The following is a 24,519-nucleotide window of genomic DNA, read 5'->3' on the forward strand; positions in this document are numbered from 1 at the left end:
TGGAAGAAGTTTGGAATCACCAAGACTCTTCCTAAATCTGGCCGATCAGCCAAACTGAGCAATTGGGGGAGAAGGGCCTTGGTCAGGGAGGTGACCAAGAAACTGATGGTCACTCTGAAAGCGCATAGAGTTCCTCTGTGGAGATGGGACAACCATCCAGAAGGACAACCATCTCTGAAACCCTCCACCAATCAGGCCTTTATGGTAGAGTGGCCAGACGGAAGCCACTCCTCAGTAAAAGGCACATGACAGCCCGCTTAGAGTTTGCCAAAAGGCACCTAAATGATTCTCAGACCATGAGAACAAAGGTGGAACTCTTTGGCCTGAATGCCAAGCGTCACGTCTGGAGGAAACCTGGCACCATCCCTATGGTGAAGCATGGTGGTGGCAGCATCATGCTGTGGGGATGTTTTTCAGCGGCAGGGACTGGGAGACCATTCAGGATCGAGGGAAAGATGAACAGAGCAAAGTACAGAAAGATCCTTAATGAAAACTTGCTCCACAGTGCTCAGGACCTCAGACTGGTGCGAAGGTTCACCTTCCAACAGGACAATGACCCTAAGCACACAGCCAAGACAATGCAGGATTGGCTTCGGAACAAGTCTCTGAATACCCTTTAGTGGCCCAGCCAGAGGTGAACTAATCAATTTTAGAATAAGGCTGTAACGTAACAAAATGTGGAAAAAGTGAAGGGGTCTGAATACTTTCGAATGCACTATATCGCCGCCAGTGTTTGACAAGCTGTGATGGGGATAATCAGCTTTCTAACCTTGGTCTACTCTAAGGACAGCGCCTAAGGGCTGAATTCAGGTTCTACTGTAGGAGACGTTGACTATGATACATTGTGTTCTTATGCTGAAATACACTGATACATTATCTCGAAAGGGTAATTTAACTGATTTTCCTTTAGCAGAAGACTTTAGGGTCCAAGCAGAGACCAACCAACATCAATGAGAAAATGATGTAAGAACATAATATATTTCCAAGTGTGAAAATAAAACAACATAGAATACAATCTGAATTGTGAAAAACAGATATATTCATATGAGGATCTCATGTATTACTGCAGATTCCCAGGTATATCCACATATAATCTACATGAGCCACCAAAGACACCAACTAGCATTGTAATACAGTATGTAATGGAACTTCATACTGTATATGTTGAGGCTAGTTCAGTCAAGGCCAGTTTAACCCAATATAGTACAGCTGATGCCAGACTTGAGAGAGACCCGTACAGTATTTCACAACAGAAAGATGAGTCGTGTTAGAAAGGAGGCCACAAGGGATGAAGACCACTTGCAGGACTGACATGAACCCAAACAAAATAGTCAGCCTCTAGGGAAGTATCCTGCATAGTCCACAATCTCTTAATGTAAAACACTGGGGAAGTATCCACTATAGTCCACAATATCTTAATGTAAAACACTGGGGAAGTATCCTGCATAGTCCACAATCTCTTAATGTAAAAAACTGGGGAAGTATACAGCACAGTCCATAATATCTTAATGTAAAACACTGGGGAAGTATCCAGCATAGTCCACAATATCTTAATGTAAAACACCAGGGAAGTATCCACTATAGTCCACAATATCTTAATGTAAAACACTGGGGAAGTATCCACCATAGTCCACAATCTCTTAATGTAAAACACTGGGGAAGTATCCAGCATTGCCCACAATATCTTAATGTAAAACACTGGGGAAGTATCCACTATAGTCCACAATATCTTAATGTAAAACACTGGGGAAGTATCCAGCATTGTTCACAATATCTTAATGTAAAACACTGGGGAAGTATCCAGCATTGCCCACAATATCTTAACACACTGGGGAAGTATCCAGCGTAGTCCACAATCTCTTAATGTAAAACACTGGGGAAGTATCCACTATAGTCCACAATCTCTTAATGTAAAACACTGGGGAAGTATCCAGCATAGTCCACAATCTCTTATTGTAAAACACTGGGGAAGTATCCAGCATTGCCCACACTATCTTAATGTAAAACACCAGGGAAGTATCCAGCATTGCCCACACTATCTTAATGTAAAACACCAGGGAAGTATCCAGCATTGCCCACACTATCTTGATGTAAAACACTGGGGTGTCATGGTAGTCTTGAGGTCACTTCAGGGTTAACATTATGGATTAATGAAGCACAGTGAGAGCTGTTAGAGGGGATGAAAGCCGATAAGGGGTTAGACAATCCTAGTTTTGGGCAACTGTAAAATGGCAGTCAAAGTGGTTATTGATTCCAATGAGAATTATTGAAGTGTCAAGTGCTGTAATTCAGGCAAACATAACTGTAACTACCTCTGTTGGCTGGCCCTTACAGTGGTTTCATTTAATAAACTGCACATACCAGCAGCTGTGGCTTTTGTGGCTCGAGTCAAGTCTGAGAAAAGCGGCTCACATCCCATGGTGTAGCACGTAACAGTTCTCCTCTGACACAATCCCTGGATGAGGAGGAGTGTCTACTTTGACACGAGAGTGAAACATAATACTGAATCTGGGACACCATACTAGGGCACTTAGCAAGCGATCCCCGGAGCAGGGATCTGGAGACCGGATAAAAGAAGGAGGAACAGCGATGCAAGACAGAATTATCTCAGGACAAAAGCCATGTGTCTCCCGAAGAACATGTTCATTTGCATCTCCATTTTGAGCCAATGCTGAGTAGGCTTATGGAACCCCAGCATGAAAATAGACTCAGCCGAGGCCCTTTGTCTAAACTGCTATATATCGTTTTCACTCTTTAAAAAATATACTTAAGTAGCAGGGCCCCATCATCAGTTTGGGGGAGTAGTGAACTATATGTGGTTCAACTAGCAATTTAAATACATTTTTGCAGTAGCTTTGTGGTAGTTGACCTAAATTCAAATCTTGGTAGTGTTTTCATGTAGTAGGCAACTTTGTTGCCATGTAGTGGTGTAGCTTACTACTGGAACTACACACTACTTTTTTTTTGCAAAAATAAAATATTGGTGAAGTAGGCAAGAATTGCCTTTATTTTTCAGCACCAAACCTGCCTAATTCTCACTTGAAACACTTTGTGTGTGCCTAATTCCACATGTTTGAGTTTAATAGGCCAGAATAGACATTCTGTTAACATCTGACTCCAGAGTGATATGTTCTTGCAATTTGTAGTCTGTGACATTTCAGATTCAGGTTTGATAATTTTTCACTAAGTAGTTTGGTTGTAGTGAACTACTTTTTAGAAGTAACTTTAAGGTTAGCTTTAGTGTAGTTTAACTTACAATAGTGTGAAGTAACTGGTAGCTCGTTAATTATATTTTCAGAATAGCTTCCCCAACACTGCCCATCATCTATTTCAGTGCGTGTGTCAAAGACCATTTTGACCAATAATGAAAGCAATAAGGTCCCACTTTACAATGCAAAGGTCGCATACCATAGAAATAACATTGTTGTACACATGTCAGCCAAGTATAATGACAGTAGTTATATATACTGTTACATAGAAGTGTGTACAATGGAGATTACTGTGTAGTCATAAAAAGCTATTGAAAGTCCATAATAGAATGTCTCCTTATTCAGTCATCCCTGCTTGTCTCGTTTCTATGAGATTTCTATAGATCTACCTCCATAATTCCTACCAATCACTACTGTATATTTGAAATTCAGACTGGATCTCCACCACTCAGAGAATGTAACTGAGGGCAAAGAATATGGCTTTAATAACACCTTCTCTTTTATGTTCTCATGACATTTACATTGAACCTCTTTTCATTTTATCTAACTATTTAACATAACCTCTGTTTCCATAGTAACTCTGTCATCTTGGGTATCGATTTTATACAGAGAAAGGACTTTGATTCAACTCATAGTGCACCATGCAGCGTACTAGAGTTAAAGACCATTTCAGAACCTATGCTTAGGACAAATACAGTTTGAATCATTTTTGCAAGATATTCTTGGATATGTGAAGTAAAAACAGTGCAGGTACCCACCGTGGTTTGCTAGCATGGTGTGAACTGGGGTGTAATGGTTCTTGGACGTTCGGAGAGGTGTGTCCATGTCTTTGGGTGAACCCTCCAACGCTGCAATATTTTCATTCTCCTTATTTAGTCCTTGTTGCCTCAAAATGTCTGCAAGGGCTCTGCAAAAGAAATGTAAAAACACAGATGTAATTTTATCGTTTTCAGACTATACAAACAGAACCAGAAATACTTTCCTGTTTTCAATCACCGACAACCATTATTCTCAACATCCCCAGAAGGTCTACTTAATGTATTTTGTTACATACAGCTCCAATTGTGTTGGTGAAGCTCCAGAACAAGGCACAGTGTAAAGTGTAATTACACCCAAGGTGGCCAATGGGCCAGGTTTCAATACTGAGCCACACTGAGTACAGATGGGCCTTTCCCTTCAGGCCAAGGGAAAACAGCTAAAACCATTCATCAATGTTCCTTGAAGAACGTTCTGCTAGAGCTATACGCCCCCACTACTAAGGTTCAAATGGGAATCTAACTCCTACCAAGTTACCAATTTTTAAGGGCTCTGCACAAAGCATCTTGCTATCATCATTTTCAACATTGGTCCCCATTGAAGTATAGTGGTGAGGATGGTGGACATATTGGTTTCTTCAAAGAGCTGAAAGGGTAATGTAACTGTGTCAAAGTCGACCTGAGTCAACTTCTTTCCATAACTCTCTGTGACTTTGGGAGCTATGTATTAATAGCCTTTCCCTTCTAGGATGGGCACACTTTAACCATATCCTTTTCACAGACTGAGGCGCCCTGGTTTTCATCGCCCCAGTTGACTACTTTGTGTCTTGTATAGCAGGAACACGTTCAACCAGTCCCACACAGTGGAGGAATAGAGGTGCTTTTTAAAAATATTGTGTTTGAAAGCCCCAAAGTCTAGACCTGTCACAGTTTCCTCTCCTACAAAATCTTTTAGGTAAATCATGTTTCAATAGCACCAGTACATTCCTATGTATGGGAAGGGAAAAAAACATCTACAAGAAATGGGAACGTATAAAATAATCTTCAAACGATACACCCATCATCCATCGAGGGAGTAAAGTAAATATTGTAAAGAAGAGAAGTGAAAATAAATTGTAATTCCCTTTACACTGCACTTGCAGCACATGACAGAGGATGTAGTTCAGTCTTGTTGGTTATCAGAGGGACTTGCCTCCGCAGTGAAATGGGATTTTTTTCTTCTCTTTTTTTCTATTTTAACACATTTCTACATTGTCAAAAGAGATAAGGAAGCCTAGAATGTGTTTACAGATATGGCGACATGTTTGCAATTATTTTCAGACTGAGACAGAGATTGAATTATTATGAGCATGTGGTGTAGATGTTCAACAAGTCTATCATCTGCATTCTAAACGGATTAGTTTAGTTTATTAGGATCCCATTAGCTACTGCACATGCAGCAGCTACTCTTCCTGGGGTACACATACAATGTACAAATACATGACAAAGTACAGAACAGTTATAGACAAGAAAAACATAAGATATTACATTAAATCCAAATTAAAAATGCACATAAAAATAAGAGTTATATATTTGAAAGGGACCGAGACAACAGTATTTACACACTATTCATATATACATATTCATATTCTTATATACAATACATTACATCTTTAGAAATAGGAGAAATGATGTGATACAACATATATTCTTTCGTTCGTTTTTTAAAGCTAAACTTACTTTTTGCCTGAGTAAGGTCTTGTGGCAGAGCATTCCACAATGACATGGCTCTAAACATACAGTAACTGAGCGATGCATTAAATCTGTCTCTGGTTTGGGTACTGTGAAGAAACCCATGGTGGCGTATCTGGTGGAGTATGTACAGTATGTCTGTTTGAAGTGTATGCATATAGATTATACAAGTGGTTAGGCATTTTCAACACACAAACATTTCTTAAAAAGACTAGAAGAGAAGTAACACATTTCTCCTCAACCCTCAACCATGAAAGACTCATGCATGCTATTGATGTTAGTTCTGTGTGTACAGTTAAGGGCAAGGCTGCTTTGTTTTGTGCCAGCTGCAGCTTTACTAGGTCTTTCTTTGCTGCAACGGACCATTTACCAATTAAAATAGGTTCAAAAGCATTGGGGAGAAGAAAATGGAAACCAATGTGAATTTCTACTCCCCTTGGATCCTGAACTCCACAAAATGTTTGTCAAGCCATGATTCATGGCTGAATGAATATGTTAGAAAAGTATTGCAGCATTGACCCTGCCTATCAGGTTGTCAGTAATCTCGGTTAACGCAGAACTAAAATCTTTTTTAATTTGGTCAGATGCTTGAGGACCAGTACCAGTATCAATTAGGTTTACATAGTCTGTCCATGAGAGATTAGGTTGTCAGGAACACCAAAGAAATGAATATTCCCAATGTGAGCAGAGAGAAGGATATCACTGACATGCCAACCACTAATGGAGTAGAAGCAGACACTGGAGAGGAAATAAATCCATGTAGGTGTGCTTTACATACATTAACGTTATACAAGAGACATTGCAAAGTCATACTATCTCACCTACCTCACCCATTCTGCTTTCTCTGCCCAATATTAGGGTAAAATCGCTCAAAAATGACATATTCAATCTCACTGCATGCAGGTCAATTTAGAAATCCCTTTTGAATGTATTGGAACTGACTCTCACTGGCATAACAAAACCTAATATGTACTCAATCTGAGAGTAGATACTTTTTTGCAACAGATCCATCTTAAATTGCATCCAGGTTTGCTTTCGAGAAAGTGATCAATATAGACCACTCAAATCCCTGGCTTTGGCTTTCACTCGACATTTATTGTGCCTCCGTGAAGGTCACAGAAGAAACAAAAAAGGTCTGCCAATGCCTTAGCATTCTCCTCACAATCCATCCACAGTCACTGAGATAAAACTCTGAATCACTACACAGGGCTAAATACATTTAAACCATTGCCTAGTATATAGTTAATCCCATGTTCCAATACAGCTTTCTAGACAGGGTTATCAGCATGGATGTCTCAAGCCAGCCACAGAAGTTCATTTTTTCCCCCGGCAGAGATCATTATTACCAAATGTGCCAAATGATTGTTGGAAATAAATCATTAAAAAGCTATTGAATGTCCACTATGCAATGTCACCTCGTTTAGTCATCCCTACTCTGGCTGCATTTACACAGGCAGCCCAATTCTGATTTTACACTAATTGGTCTTTTGACCAGTCACATGAGATATTTTCACATTATATATTTTTTGAGCTGATCTGATTGGTCAAAAGACCAATTAGTAAAGAAAAAAATCTGAATTGGACAGCATCTGTCTCATCTCTCTCACCACCACTCATACTGATGTGGTGGTGGCAGTAAGCATCTCCATTTGAAAGTACGCCCCATGGCTAGGATAGGAGAGCATTAAGGGGCCAGAAATCCTCACAGTCTCCTCAGTTCTGAGTACTGAGATGGAGGCACTGCGACAGCCTCAGAAGTCTAATAGTCTTTAGTGGGATCAAAGTGAGTCGTTTGGTAGGTTGCATGAAATAGCTTTGACTAGAACTGTAGGAATACACTAGAGACAGACAGATATTGGTATCATATTTTCTACTTGTACTGTCATCGTTGAAACTGTCAAGGTAATGGCTTGGCTTGCATTTAAGGATTGTATATTTGAATGTCACTACGAGCAGAAAAATGTGTCTGAGAACATTAGCTCTTAAACCAAAGACCTGTACTTGACACCATCTTTTGGTGTGACTATTAAATCAATAGCTATTGAGGTTGTAGACATAACCATGAATTTTCGAAAGGAAAAATGAATGGGGGGCACTTATCCAAGCCTTGTTCTCGTATCTATATTTTGTCAACAGAACCGTCCACCTGAAAGATTTCTCTTCAGAACCAGACGTTTAATAAACTGAGGGGAACAAAAAGGTTTCCTTTCTAATGCTTTGATATGAATTGTTCAGCTAGGAGTCAATGACATTTGACAGGCTGAAGTATGGACTTCTAACAACAGTGTGAGTGTGACTCATCTATCAACAGAAGTATTAATGCAGAAAAACTGTTGCTGGGGTTAATGGATGTTGTGGAAGAGAGACAGATCTAGGGTTGTAGAGCCCTGTCATGAGAAGATGACAGTGTCATCCTTGGAGCTTACCCCATACTGAACATCTGGCCACCGCTACAGTTCAAGCTGCATTTAACTCCAGACAAAGGTCTTCCAGTCTGCTAGACCAGCCACTAAATCCATTAGGATTGTGGTACAAATGATCTCTAGTGGAGAAACATACATTTTCTATCTAGGGTTGATGCCATGGGAGGGGCTTGCTTAAGAATGGGTACAAATTAATGCTGCATGGACTCTGAGAACAATCACTGCCTTGATTTTATGGAGCCAGCAGGTAACGAGGGTACAGAAGCCAGTCCTAGCAAGGCACAGTTAGCCTCACATGGGCTTTAATCAAGATCTTAGCTTTGGCTGAACAGGTAGACAACCCCCTCTGCTATGGGCTAATAGACACCAGACCACCATTAGACAACCACAATGATTGGCTAACCACATGTGGTTTCTCCACCCAAACCATCTCTTTGGGTACTGTCTTGTTATAGCTTTCTTGCAAAGCATAGGTATACTACTCACATATAACACCGTGAGTGAATGAGATAGCTGCTGGCTTAATCTGCAAAATTCATCATGGCGGGTTGTTGTCAGAGCACAAAATCCCTAACATACTCCTCCACTTCAGAAGGTTAACTGTCTTTTAATTCAGACTACAGTACATTAGTTACTCTCCTAGCTCTAGGAAGTGCTTAACAATATAGTCAAAGCTTCTAATGTGTCATGGAAAAAATCACCAGCTTCAATAATTTTGGAGGCGATATGCTATTTACAGCACCTATCCAAATACTTAGAAATTGTTGGACTTCAGAGTGCCTGATTATAAGGATTGTTGGTACAGTATGCATTCATAGGGACATAATATAATGAATACATTGAGACATTGATTCCTCAGCAGTTAGATGTATTCCACTATAATGTGTTTACCTCATACTTTCCCAACAGCAGTCCATCCATGGGCCATTATCCCGTAAGATACAATGTCAATCAAAAGAAGGGAGAGTGACATCTGTACAGTATGTCCTCTGGGTTGTTAGCAGTGAAGCAACCCAACCTTGCTCCTAGCCTGAATGTTATACTGTGACCATGAATGTGATGCCTTTTCTTTGACAGAGACATTCAATTCCACACCTGCCTCATGGAGGTTTGTTTGTGCTGCTGATGAAAACGGAGCAATAATTTAGTTGACAAGAGACATTTAATGTTCCAATGTATTGTGGTGGTGTTGGTAGTGGTAGTGGTAGTAGTGGTGGTGGTAGTGGTGAATCGGGTTGACTGTCAGTTGGGGGATTGTGTATATTTGCATAAGAGAGGTATTTGAAAAGGAGTTGATTGTAATGATCATTTTCCCTTTGCATAATGGCTTGCAGGTGGTGTAACATTATTTTCCAGAGAGGAATTAAATTGAGCATCATTGTGAATTATGTCTTCATCCCTATTCAAAAGATGAGCATATAGCTGCACACATGTCACACATGTGGTCATGAAGTGCTCATGATTTAGTCTATTCACAAATCTAATTTAGCTTTCTATACCCACTGTACACATGTTTACTGTCATCAGCAGACTTTTCATGTCTTTGAAAACTGAAGCTGGTGTTTCATAACAGTGATTGCACGCACAATCATACACACACACACACACACACACACACACACACACACACACACACACACACACACACACACACACACACACACACACACACACACACACACACACACACAGAGGAAAAAAGTGGCCCCCATAATAAATTACTATTTCTTAACCTAAATGTCAGGGTGACTTACCTATGGACATTCATTTCCTGAGGGGGCTTGGTTGCCTTGTCATAGGCAACTTTTGCAGAAACTCCGATGAGTATGATAAAAGCTATGACACCACAGGTGATGTATACCGTTGTGTTAGTCTGATCCAAGTCAGGGTCGTAAGTGTCACCTGTTGGTGCCGGGGAGGGAGGCTGCGTTTTGATCCAATCTGGGGTGTTATAATTTGTGCAAGTTTTCTGTTCTATGCGTTTCCCTTTTTCTGCACAGCAATAGCGCAGGAAACAACTTCCACAACAGTAGCGGTGCTCGGTGTTGTTGCACTCGAACACTTTATCGTACGCTCCGCTCACGTCATAGTAGCCCAGGCACGTGTCATGGGTAGCGATCGAAGGTGCCTGGACCTGAGTGTTTCGCCGCGGAACCGCAGTAGGCGCCTCCGTGCCGTTCACCTCCTTCATCTTCTGATTCCGCTTTGGAGCGTTTTTCTTCTTGTTGGCTGTAGCCGCGCACAGTACATTCAGCGGGTCCAAGTAAATCAAAAGAAGCAGAAGATGCTGTATCCCCATGATTTGAGGTTGTATGTCTTTTCTGATGCGATCGTTTGCCCCCCACTTTTTTTAGTTGTATGCTTTCTCTCCTCACACGAAGAGCTCTGCTTCTTTACCTAGCCGTGCTCCTGCCACTGACCCAGTCTTGCGGCTGTCCCCAGGGGTTCATTTCCGAAGCCCTTTTCCAACTGTCCACTGCTGAGAGTGTCATGCTCTGGTTGAGGGAAGGACGCTTCTTGCACCAATCAATTGCAGTCGGACGACCGTGTCACACACTGTGCAGCATCCTCCGAATATAAGTGGAGTTCTGTGGTCATCGGGGGACTTTTGGGTGGAGGAAGTGTCATTTGGATTCAGCTTGAGAAATGGGCTGAAGAATCCCCTCCGGCTGTCTCCGACAATGCCATCTACCATAAGTATATCTTTATTAGCAAAGCTCTAAATCTTGCACAGTTGAACGCTGATTGTTTTCTGTAGAGAAAGCAGGAGAGAAAGACAGAGGGTTCAGTAAATTCCTACTGTAAAAAAATACTTTGTTAAAAGAAAAAAAGGACCAAACATTTTGCATAAGAAAAATAACATAACCATCTGCACCAAATGAAATCTAATTTTATGAATTGCGTATCAATGCCAACTAAACAGACGCATATGAACGCGCGTAAAACAATTCTGCTCAGTCAAACAAACGTTCCCCCGCAGACGCGCAAACTGTTTCAGCACCATGGACAGCACAACCCAGCGCGGACACTATGCGGATATATCTTTGAGTAGTTCTTGGTGCTATGCTTTCTATTTTTGAATGTCCATTTCAAAGTTATAACGCAGACAAATAAAAAGTCTTAACTAATTTTCCTGAGAAATAGCCTAACATATTCAATGCTGGTAGTTTCCCCCATCTTTTCTTGTACGAAGTTTACTTTCCTCCAGCTCTATTCATGGAGAGAAGGAGACGAATCTAACGAAACTTTTGTAGAAACAAGACAACCAAAATCACACAGCAACGAAACAGAAAAGCACTTACCCGTTGATGGTGTCCGGCAACTGGGTATCTCGACTCTGCTACAGACTGAACCAAAGTACCTCAGCTCCGCGTGAGACCCCGCTCTGCTCCGACCCGACTTCATCCCTCACTCCTCCCTCCACATGAGCGCGTCTACGTCACCAATACAGGTACCTCAGTTAATTAGAAATCGGCCCCTGACAGCAGTGTGCTCGGTCATGCCTACAGGCTGCACTCAATAATCTGGACCATTCTAGAACTGCATTAGAGCTTTCTCTTTAAAGAGTGCGACGTTGGTGGTGTAAATCTTCGCTCTACTGCACAACGCTGCGTTCACTCATACCATGTAACAGCAGCTTGTTGCAATTGTTGGTGCTTCTATATAGTTGGCTTTCATTATGCCCTATTATGCATAAGAGTGGGAATGATCTGCTTTAGGTAATACAATAACATGCCACAATATGCTGGTAATACACAGTTTAACATGCCATGATAGCAGAGTTTGTCTCCAGGCTATTGGAATGTTCCATTCTGGTGTTCAGAAAAGTGACTATATTTTCTAAGACATTGATATCTAATCTGGAATGTGGCTCGTTGGAAAGAGAGACAACACACATTACAACATAAAGCAGTTGGTTAATATTCAGTGAAAAAGCTGCATTAAAGCTAACACACTTACTTATAGGAGGCTCCAGAAACCGCAGTAGCCTAATTTTCAATGAAAGGCACTGCATCATGTTCAACCTCCATGTAATTTTGGATGAGGCAGTGGAGACTGAAAAAGAACAATGGCCTACATAATTGACTTCAGCCCCTAGTTCAGTGGAGTTTCCTGGGAGACCTTGTGCAATCTAAATCTAACAATCTCTATCGTTTCAGACAACTCTACATATTTGATGTACTTTCCCCCCTCATTTTTCATCTTACAGGTTTGTGTACTTTCAGTTGTGTTTGACCCATATTACAGTATGAGTATAAGGCTATGATGAGCTACTGTTACTCTCCAAGCACAGTAAGTTACTTTGTGGCCCATGGTTGAATGAGGTAGCCTTTTTTAACCTTGTCCACACGTTGAGTTGCATGATGAAAACAGCGAGGCCTTTGAAATGAAATCCATAAACTTCACGCTGCCCTGACAGTGTTCAGAAGCTAATATGACAAGGAGACAAGAAAAGGGCACAGGGCTTTTGATAAATGTGTTTCTTCACTGGATGCTATGGATGGCAGCATTTGCAAATTAGCCCCCCGACTCTCTGTCAGTCAAAATGACACATCAGATGTCATATCGAGCACAAAGGGAAGAAGGATTGTCCATTAATGTTTAACAGCTTAGGGCGGAGAAAGCTAGCCTCAGCAAAAAGCATTGACAGGTAACGACTGGGTCGACGTTGGCTCAGGAATAATGAGACCATTCCTCAGAAGAATGGAATCATTAGGGTTCCAACCTGGGAATTCTGCTCCCTTGTTTTCTCCCAATTAAGTGGAATGAGCAACATCTTGAAACAACAACTAATTGGAAACAATACTGTCTAATGTTATATTTTCTCCAAACAGAAGACTAAGTGACAATAATGAGGTGTCATTGTTATGACATCATGAATATGCCCCACCTACTGTACCACATCTGTTTGCTGTGTCTAAAAACCTGCTCTTTCAATCAGGGACTGTATGTGGATCTTGTTTGGGCTTCAGCTCAGAGCATAACCAAAATGTCTGCCCCAGTTCTTATGCAAAACAGAGTAGTGTGTAATGTTGAAATGTTTGGGTATTTTTGAGATAATGGAACTGTCAAAAAAATATCAAAAATCAAAATACTTAAACAAAATAAAATTGTTTAAGACATTTGTATAAGATTTTATAAGATTTGAATTCCTAGAAGTATCATCAGCCCACATCCATGTATTCCAAAGTCCCTAAATCATTGAGTCTGGAAGGGTTATGCTAAATCTACATGAATGTCCTCTGAGATGTAGAAGTAAACCCACTTCAAACTACCAATACACCTTTCAATTTAATGAGAACATATGTAATGGCACACTATCTCCCTCATTTTGACAGGCCCAAGCCATCTCCTCTCAAGAGCAGATAGGCATGGGGAAATTAGCCGATGTTATCAAAGCTGATGTTATCAAAGTTAGTCATTTGAGGCATACTAGGCAGCTTCTGTGTGGCCTAATCCTTATCTCCAATTTCAGAGTGAAGCCAGAACGGCATAGTTGTTACTGACTTCAAACACTTTTGCCGTATCTATATGGTTGCTTTCATATCGTTTTTCGGGAAATGCACCGGCACATAGTAAAGAACCACAACATGGTCCAGTGGGATGTGTCAAAGAAAGTTTGGACCCATGTGGCATGTGGAGAGAAAGTGAGCATGGAGGGACGGAGGGAGAGTGTTATGGTTAGAGGGAGAAGGAGGAGGAGGCGGAGGCGGTTCTGGCCTGTGTCTGTTCCACCACACCATGCTATCAGAGAGAGACAGAGTAAAGAGAAACAGCAGCCAGTCTGGGGAAAATTAGAGCAAAGCTGTAGCAGCACTGCCTCTCTCTCCCTCTTTCGCTTTATCAGCCCCAGCAAAGCTGCACAGCCAGCACTGACTGAGGCAACTGCTGCTGCTGCTGCTGGCACGCTCAGACCATGAAAGGAGTGGCTGTCTGTGTGGTGTGCTGTTAGCGGTTAACGCCAGCAAAACCTTATCTCCCTCCAACACGTCAGTGCTCTGTGATTCAGAGGAAGGGCATAGTAGAAGGGTCGGTTAAACTTCCATGTGGACTGATTTGTTACTTACTTGACGTGACACTGTGTGATGTAGTTCACTATTTGGGTAATTGAACATCATGATAAGTTCAGGACACAGTTAATGGAGACATAACAACATCATTGCACAATCGAGGTGGACATATTGGATGTGGACATATTGTCGACCTTGGGGGTTAATTTTATTTCTGTATTGGTAAAACACATTATACGAGTTTATCTTCACACATGGTGGAATCTCAGTGCAGCAAAACACACTGAAAGGAAACAAAATATGTGAGTGTAAAAGGCACTAGTAAAACAGAAAGAAACCCCCAGACAGTAATAGGGGAGGGTGGGGGAACAGAGGACAGGCAGCACTGTGTGTCACAGTTGCTTTTGGATGAACAAACATGCATTTCTGGGAAGGCATCATGGCAGCTAAGATTGGTTGTTGTATGGAGGAAAACACTGTTTTAATAACTCCCCCACTGTAGGGAAAGACAATTCTACACTAACCTGGTCCTTCACTAACTGAGACTGACATTCCATTACCTCCAGCACAAGTAGGCTACAGACACACGGACACAGTGAAAATGTATACAGGACCATTATGAGTGTTCTCTTTTTATCCTTCTGAACAACATTAAGAGAACAGATATACAATTTTCTTCTGCCGTGATAACATTGTTTCCTTAATTGCCGCTTAATGTGGTTCATGATAAATGAGTAGCTATAAGCACATTGGTATACACAGCTGTTATAGAAAAGTGTAATGAGGACAATAGCACGAAATGACCACTGCTGATGATCGCCACGGGTCATGTTTAATGCCCGTCATTACGGCATTCGTCTTTACGATGTCATCTTTATAAATGACCGTGGTCAATACTGTTGAGAAGTAATTGTGAGGTACTCTTTTAGTATTTTTTGGAATCTTGGGTGGTTTGTACGGAGGTTGATGCCAGACTTTCCTTGGGAAAAGCTTGACAGCGTCAGTGGAAGTTGGAGGATTACTGTTGCTTGTCTGTCCCTGTTGTGGCGGCCTGGCTTTGCAGTGGTGGAGACTATGCCGCACCAGTAAACACAGCACAGAGCTTGGATAGCATGCACTAGGTTCCTTTATTCCTGCAGCAGCCAATCAATAGTAGCCTCACAACCAGGGTTGTCTCACTACCAGGGTTGTGCTGGGCCTGGATGTTTGTAGGGTAAGGTAAGCCACTAAGCAAGACGTGGAGAACAAGAAATCTGTTCCAATCTCCTCTTACACAGTTGCCCGGGCTTGGCTGCCCTCTCTGTGGTGTGGAACGTGGGCAGTCTCAAATTGGCATTCGGTAAACATTCAGTACAACTCATTTCCTGTTTCTCCTTCCCACAGCTTGACACCCCCTGAGACGGGTTGTTAAATTGTAGCTGCATACCAACAGCTTCCTCTGAATCAATTACCATTTGGACGTAAATGTCACAGCTTTGGAATTACATCACAAACTGTCGCTGGACCAGGATTGAGAGGAAACCAATGCTTGGTGGAAAGAGAGTCTCTGGGGGAATTTGCACACAGTTTAACATGCATGAAACTTTTTTTTTCTTCAAATAAATGTTTTTATAAAAATTAGGGCCAAAGGGAATTTCATAAGATACGCGATTGTCAGTGAATTGAAGAAAATGAAGTTAACTGATTGAAATGCCAATGGTTATTGTAAGGAGGTGTTGAAGTAGGATAGTTTAGAGGGTTGTACAGCTTTAACCAAGCAGCTACAGTAGTATGACTAGGAATAGGCCTGTTCCCATAGTGGCCATACCCTCTCATGTCTTCTCAATAGATTGTTCTTGGGCTCTGGATTTTTAACTGACAGTTTTTTTTCAATGTCTGCGGCAGTAGCAAAACAGATCTTTGAAACTTCAATGATTCATGTAATGGGCATCTTGTCATGACATGGTTCATATGAAAGAGTAGTTATCTGTTAATCCTGAACTACCAGCTATTCTTATATCCCAGTCTCTCTCTCTCTCTCTCTCTTCCTCTAACTCTTTCGCTCCCTCTCCCTCAGATCACAAGGCATTATTAAGTAGCTTCTGGAAAATGCATCTGGCATTTTGAGTGCTACTTAAGACAGACAGTGGATGAGGTGAATAGTAGGGAAGGAGAGAGAGAGAGCACATCCTCTCTGGTCTAATGTAGCTTTCACACATACCATTTGCTGAGTTTGATTTGATTTGATTTGAAGTCCTGATCAGATCAGAAGTCATTTGCAAGATATTTTTACCCAACTTGCCTGCATTAGTTCCACATTACAAAATGTGTAAAAACTAGGAGGCACATTTTTAAGGGTAAATCTGATCTGAAATGACTCAACCAATTAAACCAGGTGTGAGAGATACCTTAGACCCACAGCCTCAATGTGACTCTCTCCACACATGTCAAGTCTTCATCCCACCCCAACCTGTCAATGCCAAGTTTCCAACTACCCAATTTCTTTCAGAGACTGCTGTTCCTAAATTATACTGAGAGGCTCTGTTTCATCCCGGCCCTTCGAGAGAACCCTGCCCCTTGTGTTTAGTGTGTGTGTGTCTGTGTGTGCCCTGCTGTGTGTTGGCAACGTAAAATGTCCTATCAAGATGGCCAGAAGATCATGCAGGCTCTGGCCTACAGGGACCAGGCGGACCCAGCAGGGGTGCAGGGGCACACTGACAAAGTCGCAGAGTACACAGCACATACAGTAAGTCATTGGAATAGAGCCAAGTAACAAACTGTTTTTGTGGCATCCAAATTTAATTATGGCACATGCCCTCAGGATCTCATAGAAGCCTCTCCTCTCCTTTTCTTGTTATTGTTTTTAAATTGAATCATACTTTTGTTCCAATATCTTTTAAAGATAATGGTATGCTATCTGCCAACTACAAGTGCTGTATTGTGCCATGAAAAACGTTGGTTTAAAGAAAACTATTCTCAAAGAAAAATACGGCGAATAATGAAGAGTTGACCAAAACAAGATGTACTAGAGAGCTGTTAGATTATGTATATTATATGAATGATACCTTCTAGCGTCAGATCAGGAATGAAATGTGGTTTGTCAGTTCCGAGAAGCTCCTAGAGAAACAGATACAGCAGGCTACATACTGTACTGTAGACACAACTTTATATTTGTAGATGTAGATACTGTAGAAGTGACTTTATATTTGTAGATGTAGATACTGTAGAAGTGACTTTATATTTGTGGATGTAGATACTGTAGAAGTGACTTTATATTTGTAGATGTAGATACTGTAGATGTGACTTTATATTTGTGGATGTAGATATTGTAGATGTGACTTTATATTTGTATATGTAGATGTGACTTTATATTTGTAGATGTAGATACTGTAGATGTGACTTTATATTTGTATATGTAGATATTGTAGATGTGACTCTATATTTGTAGATGTAGATGTAGATACTGTAGAAGTGACTTTATATTTGTAGATGTAGATACTGTAGATGTGACTTTATATTTGTAGATGTAGATACTGTAGATGTGACTTTATATTTGTGGATGTAGATACTGTAGAAGTGACTTTATATTTGTAGATGTAGATACTGTAGATGTGACTTTATATTTGTGGATGTAGATATTGTAGATGTGACTTTATATTTGTATATGTAGATGTGACTTTATATTTGTAGATGTAGATACTGTAGATGTGACTTTATATTTGTATATGTAGATATTGTAGATGTGACTCTATATTTGTAGATGTAGATGTGACTTTACATTTGTAGATGTAGATACTGTAGAAGTGACTTTATATTTGTAGATGTAGATACTGTAGATGTGACTTTATATTTGTAGATGTAGATATTGTAGATGTGACTTTATATTTGTAGATGTAGATGTGACTTTATATTTGTAGGTGTAGATACTGTAGAAGTGACTTTATATTTGTAGATGTAGATACTGTAGATGTGACTTTATATTTGTAGATGTAGATACTGTAGATGTGACTTTATATTTGTAGATGTAGATAATGTAGAAGTGACTTTATATTTGTAGATGTAGATAATGTAGAAGTGACTTTATATTTGTAGATGTAGATACTATAGATGTGACTTTATATTTGTAGATAGATACTGTAGATGTGACTTTTTATTTGTAGGTGTAGATACGGTAGATGTGACTTTATATTTGTAGATGTAGATAATGTAGAAGTGACTTTATATTTGTAGATGTAGATACTATAGATGTGACTTTATATTTGTAGATGTAGATACTATAGATGTGACTTTATATTTGTAGATAGATACTGTAGAAGTGACTTTATATTTGTAGATGTAGATACTGTAGATGTGACTTTATATTTGTAGATGTAGATACTGTAGATGTGACTTTATATTTGTAGATGTAGATAATGTAGAAGTGACTTTATATTTGTAGATGTAGATACTATAGATGTGACTTTATATTTGTAGATGTAGATACTGTAGATGTGACTTTATATTTGTAGATAGATACTGTAGATGTGACTTTTTATTTGTAGGTGTAGATACTGTAGATGTGACTTATATTTGTAAATGTAGATACTGTAGATGTGACTTATATTTGTAAATGTAGATACTGTAGATGTGACTTTATATTTGTAAATGTAGATACTATAGATGTAACTTTATAGTTGTAGATGTGACTTTATATTTGTAGATGTAGATACTGTAGATGTGACTTTATATTTGTAGATGTAGATGTGACTTCATATTTGTAGATGTATATACTGTAGATGTGACTTTATATTTGTAGATACCGTAGATGTAACTTTATATTTGTAGGTGTAGATACTGTAGATGTGACTTGTATTTGTAGGTGTAGATACTGTAGATGTGACTTGTATTTGTAGGTGTAGATACTGTAGATGTGACTTGTATTTGTAGGTGTAGATACTGTAGATGTGACTTGTATTTGTAGGTGTAGATACTGTAGATGTGACTTATATTTGTAGGTATAGATACTGTAGATGTGACTTTATATTTGTAGATAGATACTGTAGATGTGACTTTTTATTTGTAGGTGTAGATACGGTAGATGTGACTTTATATTTGTAGATGTAGATACTATAGATGTGACTTTATATTTGTAGATGTAGATACTGTAGATGTGACTTTATATTTGTAGATGTAGATAATGTAGAAGTGACTTTATATTTGTAGATGTAGATAATGTAGAAGTGACTTTATATTTGTAGATGTAGATACTATAGATGTGACTTTATATTTGTAGATAGATACTGTAGATGTGACTTTTTATTTGTAGGTGTAGATACGGTAGATGTGACTTTATATTTGTAGATGTAGATAATGTAGAAGTGACTTTATATTTGTAGATGTAGATACTATAGATGTGACTTTATATTTGTAGATGTAGATACTATAGATGTGACTTTATATTTGTAGATAGATACTGTAGAAGTGACTTTATATTTGTAGATGTAGATACTGTAGATGTGACTTTATATTTGTAGATGTAGATACTGTAGATGTGACTTTATATTTGTAGATGTAGATAATGTAGAAGTGACTTTATATTTGTAGATGTAGATACTATAGATGTGACTTTATATTTGTAGATGTAGATACTGTAGATGTGACTTTATATTTGTAGATAGATACTGTAGATGTGACTTTTTATTTGTAGGTGTAGATACTGTAGATGTGACTTATATTTGTAAATGTAGATACTGTAGATGTGACTTATATTTGTAAATGTAGATACTGTAGATGTGACTTTATATTTGTAAATGTAGATACTATAGATGTAACTTTATAGTTGTAGATGTGACTTTATATTTGTAGATGTAGATACTGTAGATGTGACTTTATATTTGTAGATGTAGATGTGACTTCATATTTGTAGATGTATATACTGTAGATGTGACTTTATATTTGTAGATACCGTAGATGTAACTTTATATTTGTAGGTGTAGATACTGTAGATGTGACTTGTATTTGTAGGTGTAGATACTGTAGATGTGACTTGTATTTGTAGGTGTAGATACTGTAGATGTGACTTGTATTTGTAGGTGTAGATACTGTAGATGTGACTTGTATTTGTAGGTGTAGATACTGTAGATGTGACTTATATTTGTAGGTATAGATACTGTAGATGTGACTTTATATTTGTAGATAGATACTGTAGATGTGACTTTTTATTTGTAGGTGTAGATACGGTAGATGTGACTTTATATTTGTAGATGTAGATAATGTAGAAGTGACTTTATATTTGTAGATGTAGATACTATAGATGTGACTTTATATTTGTAGATGTAGATACTGTAGATGTGACTTTATATTTGTAGATAGATACTGTAGAAGTGACTTTATATTTGTAGATGTAGATACTGTAGATGTGACTTTATATTTGTAGATGTAGATACTGTAGATGTGACTTTATATTTGTAGATGTAGATAATGTAGAAGTGACTTTATATTTGTAGATGTAGATACTATAGATGTGACTTTATATTTGTAGATGTAGATACTGTAGATGTGACTTTATATTTGTAGATAGATACTGTAGATGTGACTTTTTATTTGTAGGTGTAGATACTGTAGATGTGACTTATATTTGTAAATGTAGATACTGTAGATGTGACTTATATTTGTAAATGTAGATACTGTAGATGTGACTTTATATTTGTAAATGTAGATACTATAGATGTAACTTTATAGTTGTAGATGTGACTTTATATTTGTAGATGTAGATACTGTAGATGTGACTTTATATTTGTAGATGTAGATGTGACTTCATATTTGTAGATGTATATACTGTAGATGTGACTTTATATTTGTAGATACCGTAGATGTAACTTTATATTTGTAGGTGTAGATACTGTAGATGTGACTTGTATTTGTAGGTGTAGATACTGTAGATGTGACTTGTATTTGTAGGTGTAGATACTGTAGATGTGACTTGTATTTGTAGGTGTAGATACTGTAGATGTGACTTGTATTTGTAGGTGTAGATACTGTAGATGTGACTTATATTTGTAGGTATAGATACTGTAGATGTGACTTTATAGTTGTAGATGTAGATACGACTTTATATTTGTAGATGTAGATACTGTAGATGTGACTTTATATTTGTAGATGTAGATACTGTAGATGTGACTTTATATTTGTAGATGTAACGATTGATGTGTTCATTTCCTTCTCTCCCTGTGATGTGGTGATGGAGGAAAATGTGAACTCCCCTTCATTCTGTCCATCTAATGGGCCTGGCCCACCTGACAGGCAGGCTTTATCACCCCCATCACTCCACTTAATCAAAAGTGCCGGCTTAGGAGTTCCTTTAATCAGCCCAATTAGGCACTAAGACCATGCCATTCTAGGGGATGGTTTCTCAGCCCGGGAAACTTTCAAGCTTTCTCTTGAAGTATGTAGTTCATTGACAGGCTCACTGAAGCCCAGCGGTCTTGGCTTGATCCACTTCAGTCTTTTCTTTGCTCCCATGTCACTGCTTTCTCCATTTATCTACACTGGTAATTGAAGCTCTGACAGACTTCAATCACACAGCCTGTTTGAAACCTGTGAGACCTTTCGAGAGCTATATATTTTCTGATTGCGAAACTTGAACTGCGTGACAAACTGTGTTTTCACATGACAGGCAAGGCAAACTAAGGAGTCATTTTCATGTAGTTGCAATGTGTTTACAAACGATATGTTGTTGGATAGGTTTTGCTGGCTATGCTATATGGAAGTTGTTGGAAGGTTGTCAACTACAGGCAAGACAAAATAGAAGAAAATGATGTCTGGGTAAAGAGGAAATATCCTGAGAGTAAACCTCACATTCTTCAAATGTTTACTTTCAAATAAATTACTGATCAAGGAACCATAGCAACAGGTCTTTCTTTCACTTCTTTTACTTTTTAATAGTTTTTGACATTTGAAATTTCTGAAACATGTTTAATCTCAATATAATTATCATAAATACAGGAGCATTATCCATCATTGTCAGTTGTAATAACCTCCTTATAAATCAATGTCATATGAAAAAGATCATCAAGGGGGAGTCCTGTGTTGTATGGAATGGAGAAATTACATCAAAACACACAGGCCCAACAGCCAGATGCAGTGATTGTACATGAGTCTTAATAAGGGCAGGTATCTCCACTCAGACAGCTCCAGGCACAGGACACAGAACTGACAGGTGCATCAACAACTCTATCCCCATGGATGACTGAGCTCTACACACAAGCTGTTCCTATATCCAATGCACTGTTGAATCTGTTGAATGGTGTGGTCATAGTTCATATAGAGATGAGGGAGATCACTGTATTGCTACTGTAGGAAAGGATTTTTTAAAGAAGCTAAAAATAGATCTAGGAATTAATTTGGCATGTAGAGAGCACTGTATTGCATCATTGGTTAAACCATAAAATGCTGAGAGGTTTTGGCTCCAACACGGTTGTGACTGAGTACATCCACGCAAGTGTAATAGTGTATTGACACAGAATCAACCTGTGCCAGACAGTCAGTAAAGTTATCCCCCAGTTTAAATGCAGAAGGCCCATAGTAAACCAACCCCATGGCCAGCTGTTTCTAAGGCTCTAATAATGGAGACTCTCTAAACTACTGATGAAAGATATGATGTTCCCACAATGAATGAAAGATAATTAGCCAGAAAAGTAAAAAGGAAGAGAGGGGGGTTCATTTGAAACTAATTGAATTTGGATCTAATCACACTAAAGGATTAGAATGGATGGTTATCAGATGCTGGTAAGGAAATAATTTTCAATATTTCACTAGCAACTATTATTCAGAATAGTTGAAGTTGAGGACAGGATGAGACAAGATAGAACATAGTGAATGGTCAAGACTGCATTCAACTTCAAGTTCTTAAACTTTCAAAGGGAAAATATGGACTTAATTGTTAACATTTTAACAAGGTAGATATGAGTTCACAGACATAGCAGCAAGGTGCTATTTTGCCCTATTCATCTCTCTTACTGTTAAAATCTATTTAAAACTTTATTTTTAAAGTATTTTTTCTATTTAATAAGCTCATTTTATTTGATGTTCCTTTCAAAATGTGAAATTGGGTTGCCCTAATCCCTTAGACTTTGTATGAAGTCAATATGCAGTATTTTAAGTGCTAAATCTTGTCAGCTAGTGAGAATCCCAATGGGGGTTTCTGTTTCATCAGGTGCAGTCGCTTCCTTTCTCCGACTTGGAGTACCTGGGCACAGATACCATGAATACAGTCTTTCTCTAAAGGGCAGTGTTCTTCTGCCAGGTTGTAGGTCCTCTGCCAAAATGGATTCCATGACTAGTCTTATACAGAATTAACTGCTGTTAAATACAGAAAGTCTCTTGACAAGCTAAGAAATTACAAATAACTAAGTTCACAATTTTTTTATAAGATATGATGGCCACATCAGAAGTCAACAAATGCCGTTTTTGCCTTCGTCTGTCATTAGAAGGTTGGCACCATAGAAAGCTGTGGCAGTGCCAGTGTGGGGGGATGGTGTGTGTGCCCCAACAAATCAAATGTGTGTGCCCACTCTGGATCTGGTGTCCTCCACACTGACACTGTGCTGGTGAGAGTCTATGAACTGGGTCACAGCTGCACAGAGTGGCACCATGGCACATTTCTCATAGCTCTAAATGGGGACTATCTGAGGGCTGGGTGAAAACAAGCGTGCTTGTTAAACTCTCTCTTCCCCCCCTTACAAGTGAGATGAGAAGAGCAAGAAGGCTGTGCAATAAATCATTAATCCACCGCAGGGGAGGCATCTCACTCTCTTTTCATGTAAGATACACAATGAAGCTGATGGCACTGAAGCTGTTCTCCCAGGCACCTCGACATGGCACACTGGAAGAAGAGGGAGGGACTAAAAAGAATGTAGACAAAAAAGTATATATAAATAAATCACACAATATCTTGGTTTCTTCACTAGGCTCCTCCGCTGTTCTAGGAATTGGCCCAAGGATAACGGCTGCATCGTGGGTAAGTTCCCCAGGAACATCCCCAGGAATCATCAACAGAGACAGGAATATTGTGGATCCTATTGAAGAAAGTCACTCACACCCCTGCCTCTGTCACTGAGAAGCCCCAGATGGATGGCTCTCACTGATGATTCGCATTTAGAGTAAAGACACTGTGGGTTTCTTCTACTTACTACAACTACAATATTTACTGAGAAGACAATGCAGATAAAGAAACAGGTCTATACGGCTGCGTTTAGACAGGCAGCCCAATTCTGATCTTGTTTCCACCAACTGGTCTTTTCATAAATCACATCAAATATTTTAACATCAGATCTTTTTCAGAGCTGACCGGATTGGTCAAAAGACCAATTAGTGAAAAAAATTGCAAAATTGGGCTTCCTGTCTAAACGCAGCCTACATGACTCAATCAATC

General features: G+C 39.2%; 1 protein-coding gene across 2 annotated transcripts in view; it reads right to left on the reverse strand.

The window, feature by feature from the left end:
• LOC120034036 (protein shisa-6-like) overlaps window positions 1–10,417 on the reverse strand; it is a 70,198-nt gene extending 59,781 nt beyond the window's left edge. For both annotated transcript variants that reach the window (XM_038980429.1, XM_038980428.1), the window contains exons 1-2: window positions 9,873–10,417; window positions 3,968–4,116 (exon numbers count right to left, since the gene is read on the reverse strand). In XM_038980429.1, coding sequence (XP_038836357.1) covers window positions 3,968–4,116; window positions 9,873–10,417 — 694 coding nt within the window. The remainder of the gene's footprint in view (window positions 1–3,967; window positions 4,117–9,872) is intronic.
• Between the last annotated feature and the right edge of the window lie 14,102 nt (window positions 10,418–24,519).

Source organism: Salvelinus namaycush, chromosome 41 (assembly GCF_016432855.1).
Source record: "Salvelinus namaycush isolate Seneca chromosome 41, SaNama_1.0, whole genome shotgun sequence".
Classification (NCBI taxonomy): Eukaryota; Metazoa; Chordata; class Actinopteri; order Salmoniformes; family Salmonidae; genus Salvelinus; species Salvelinus namaycush.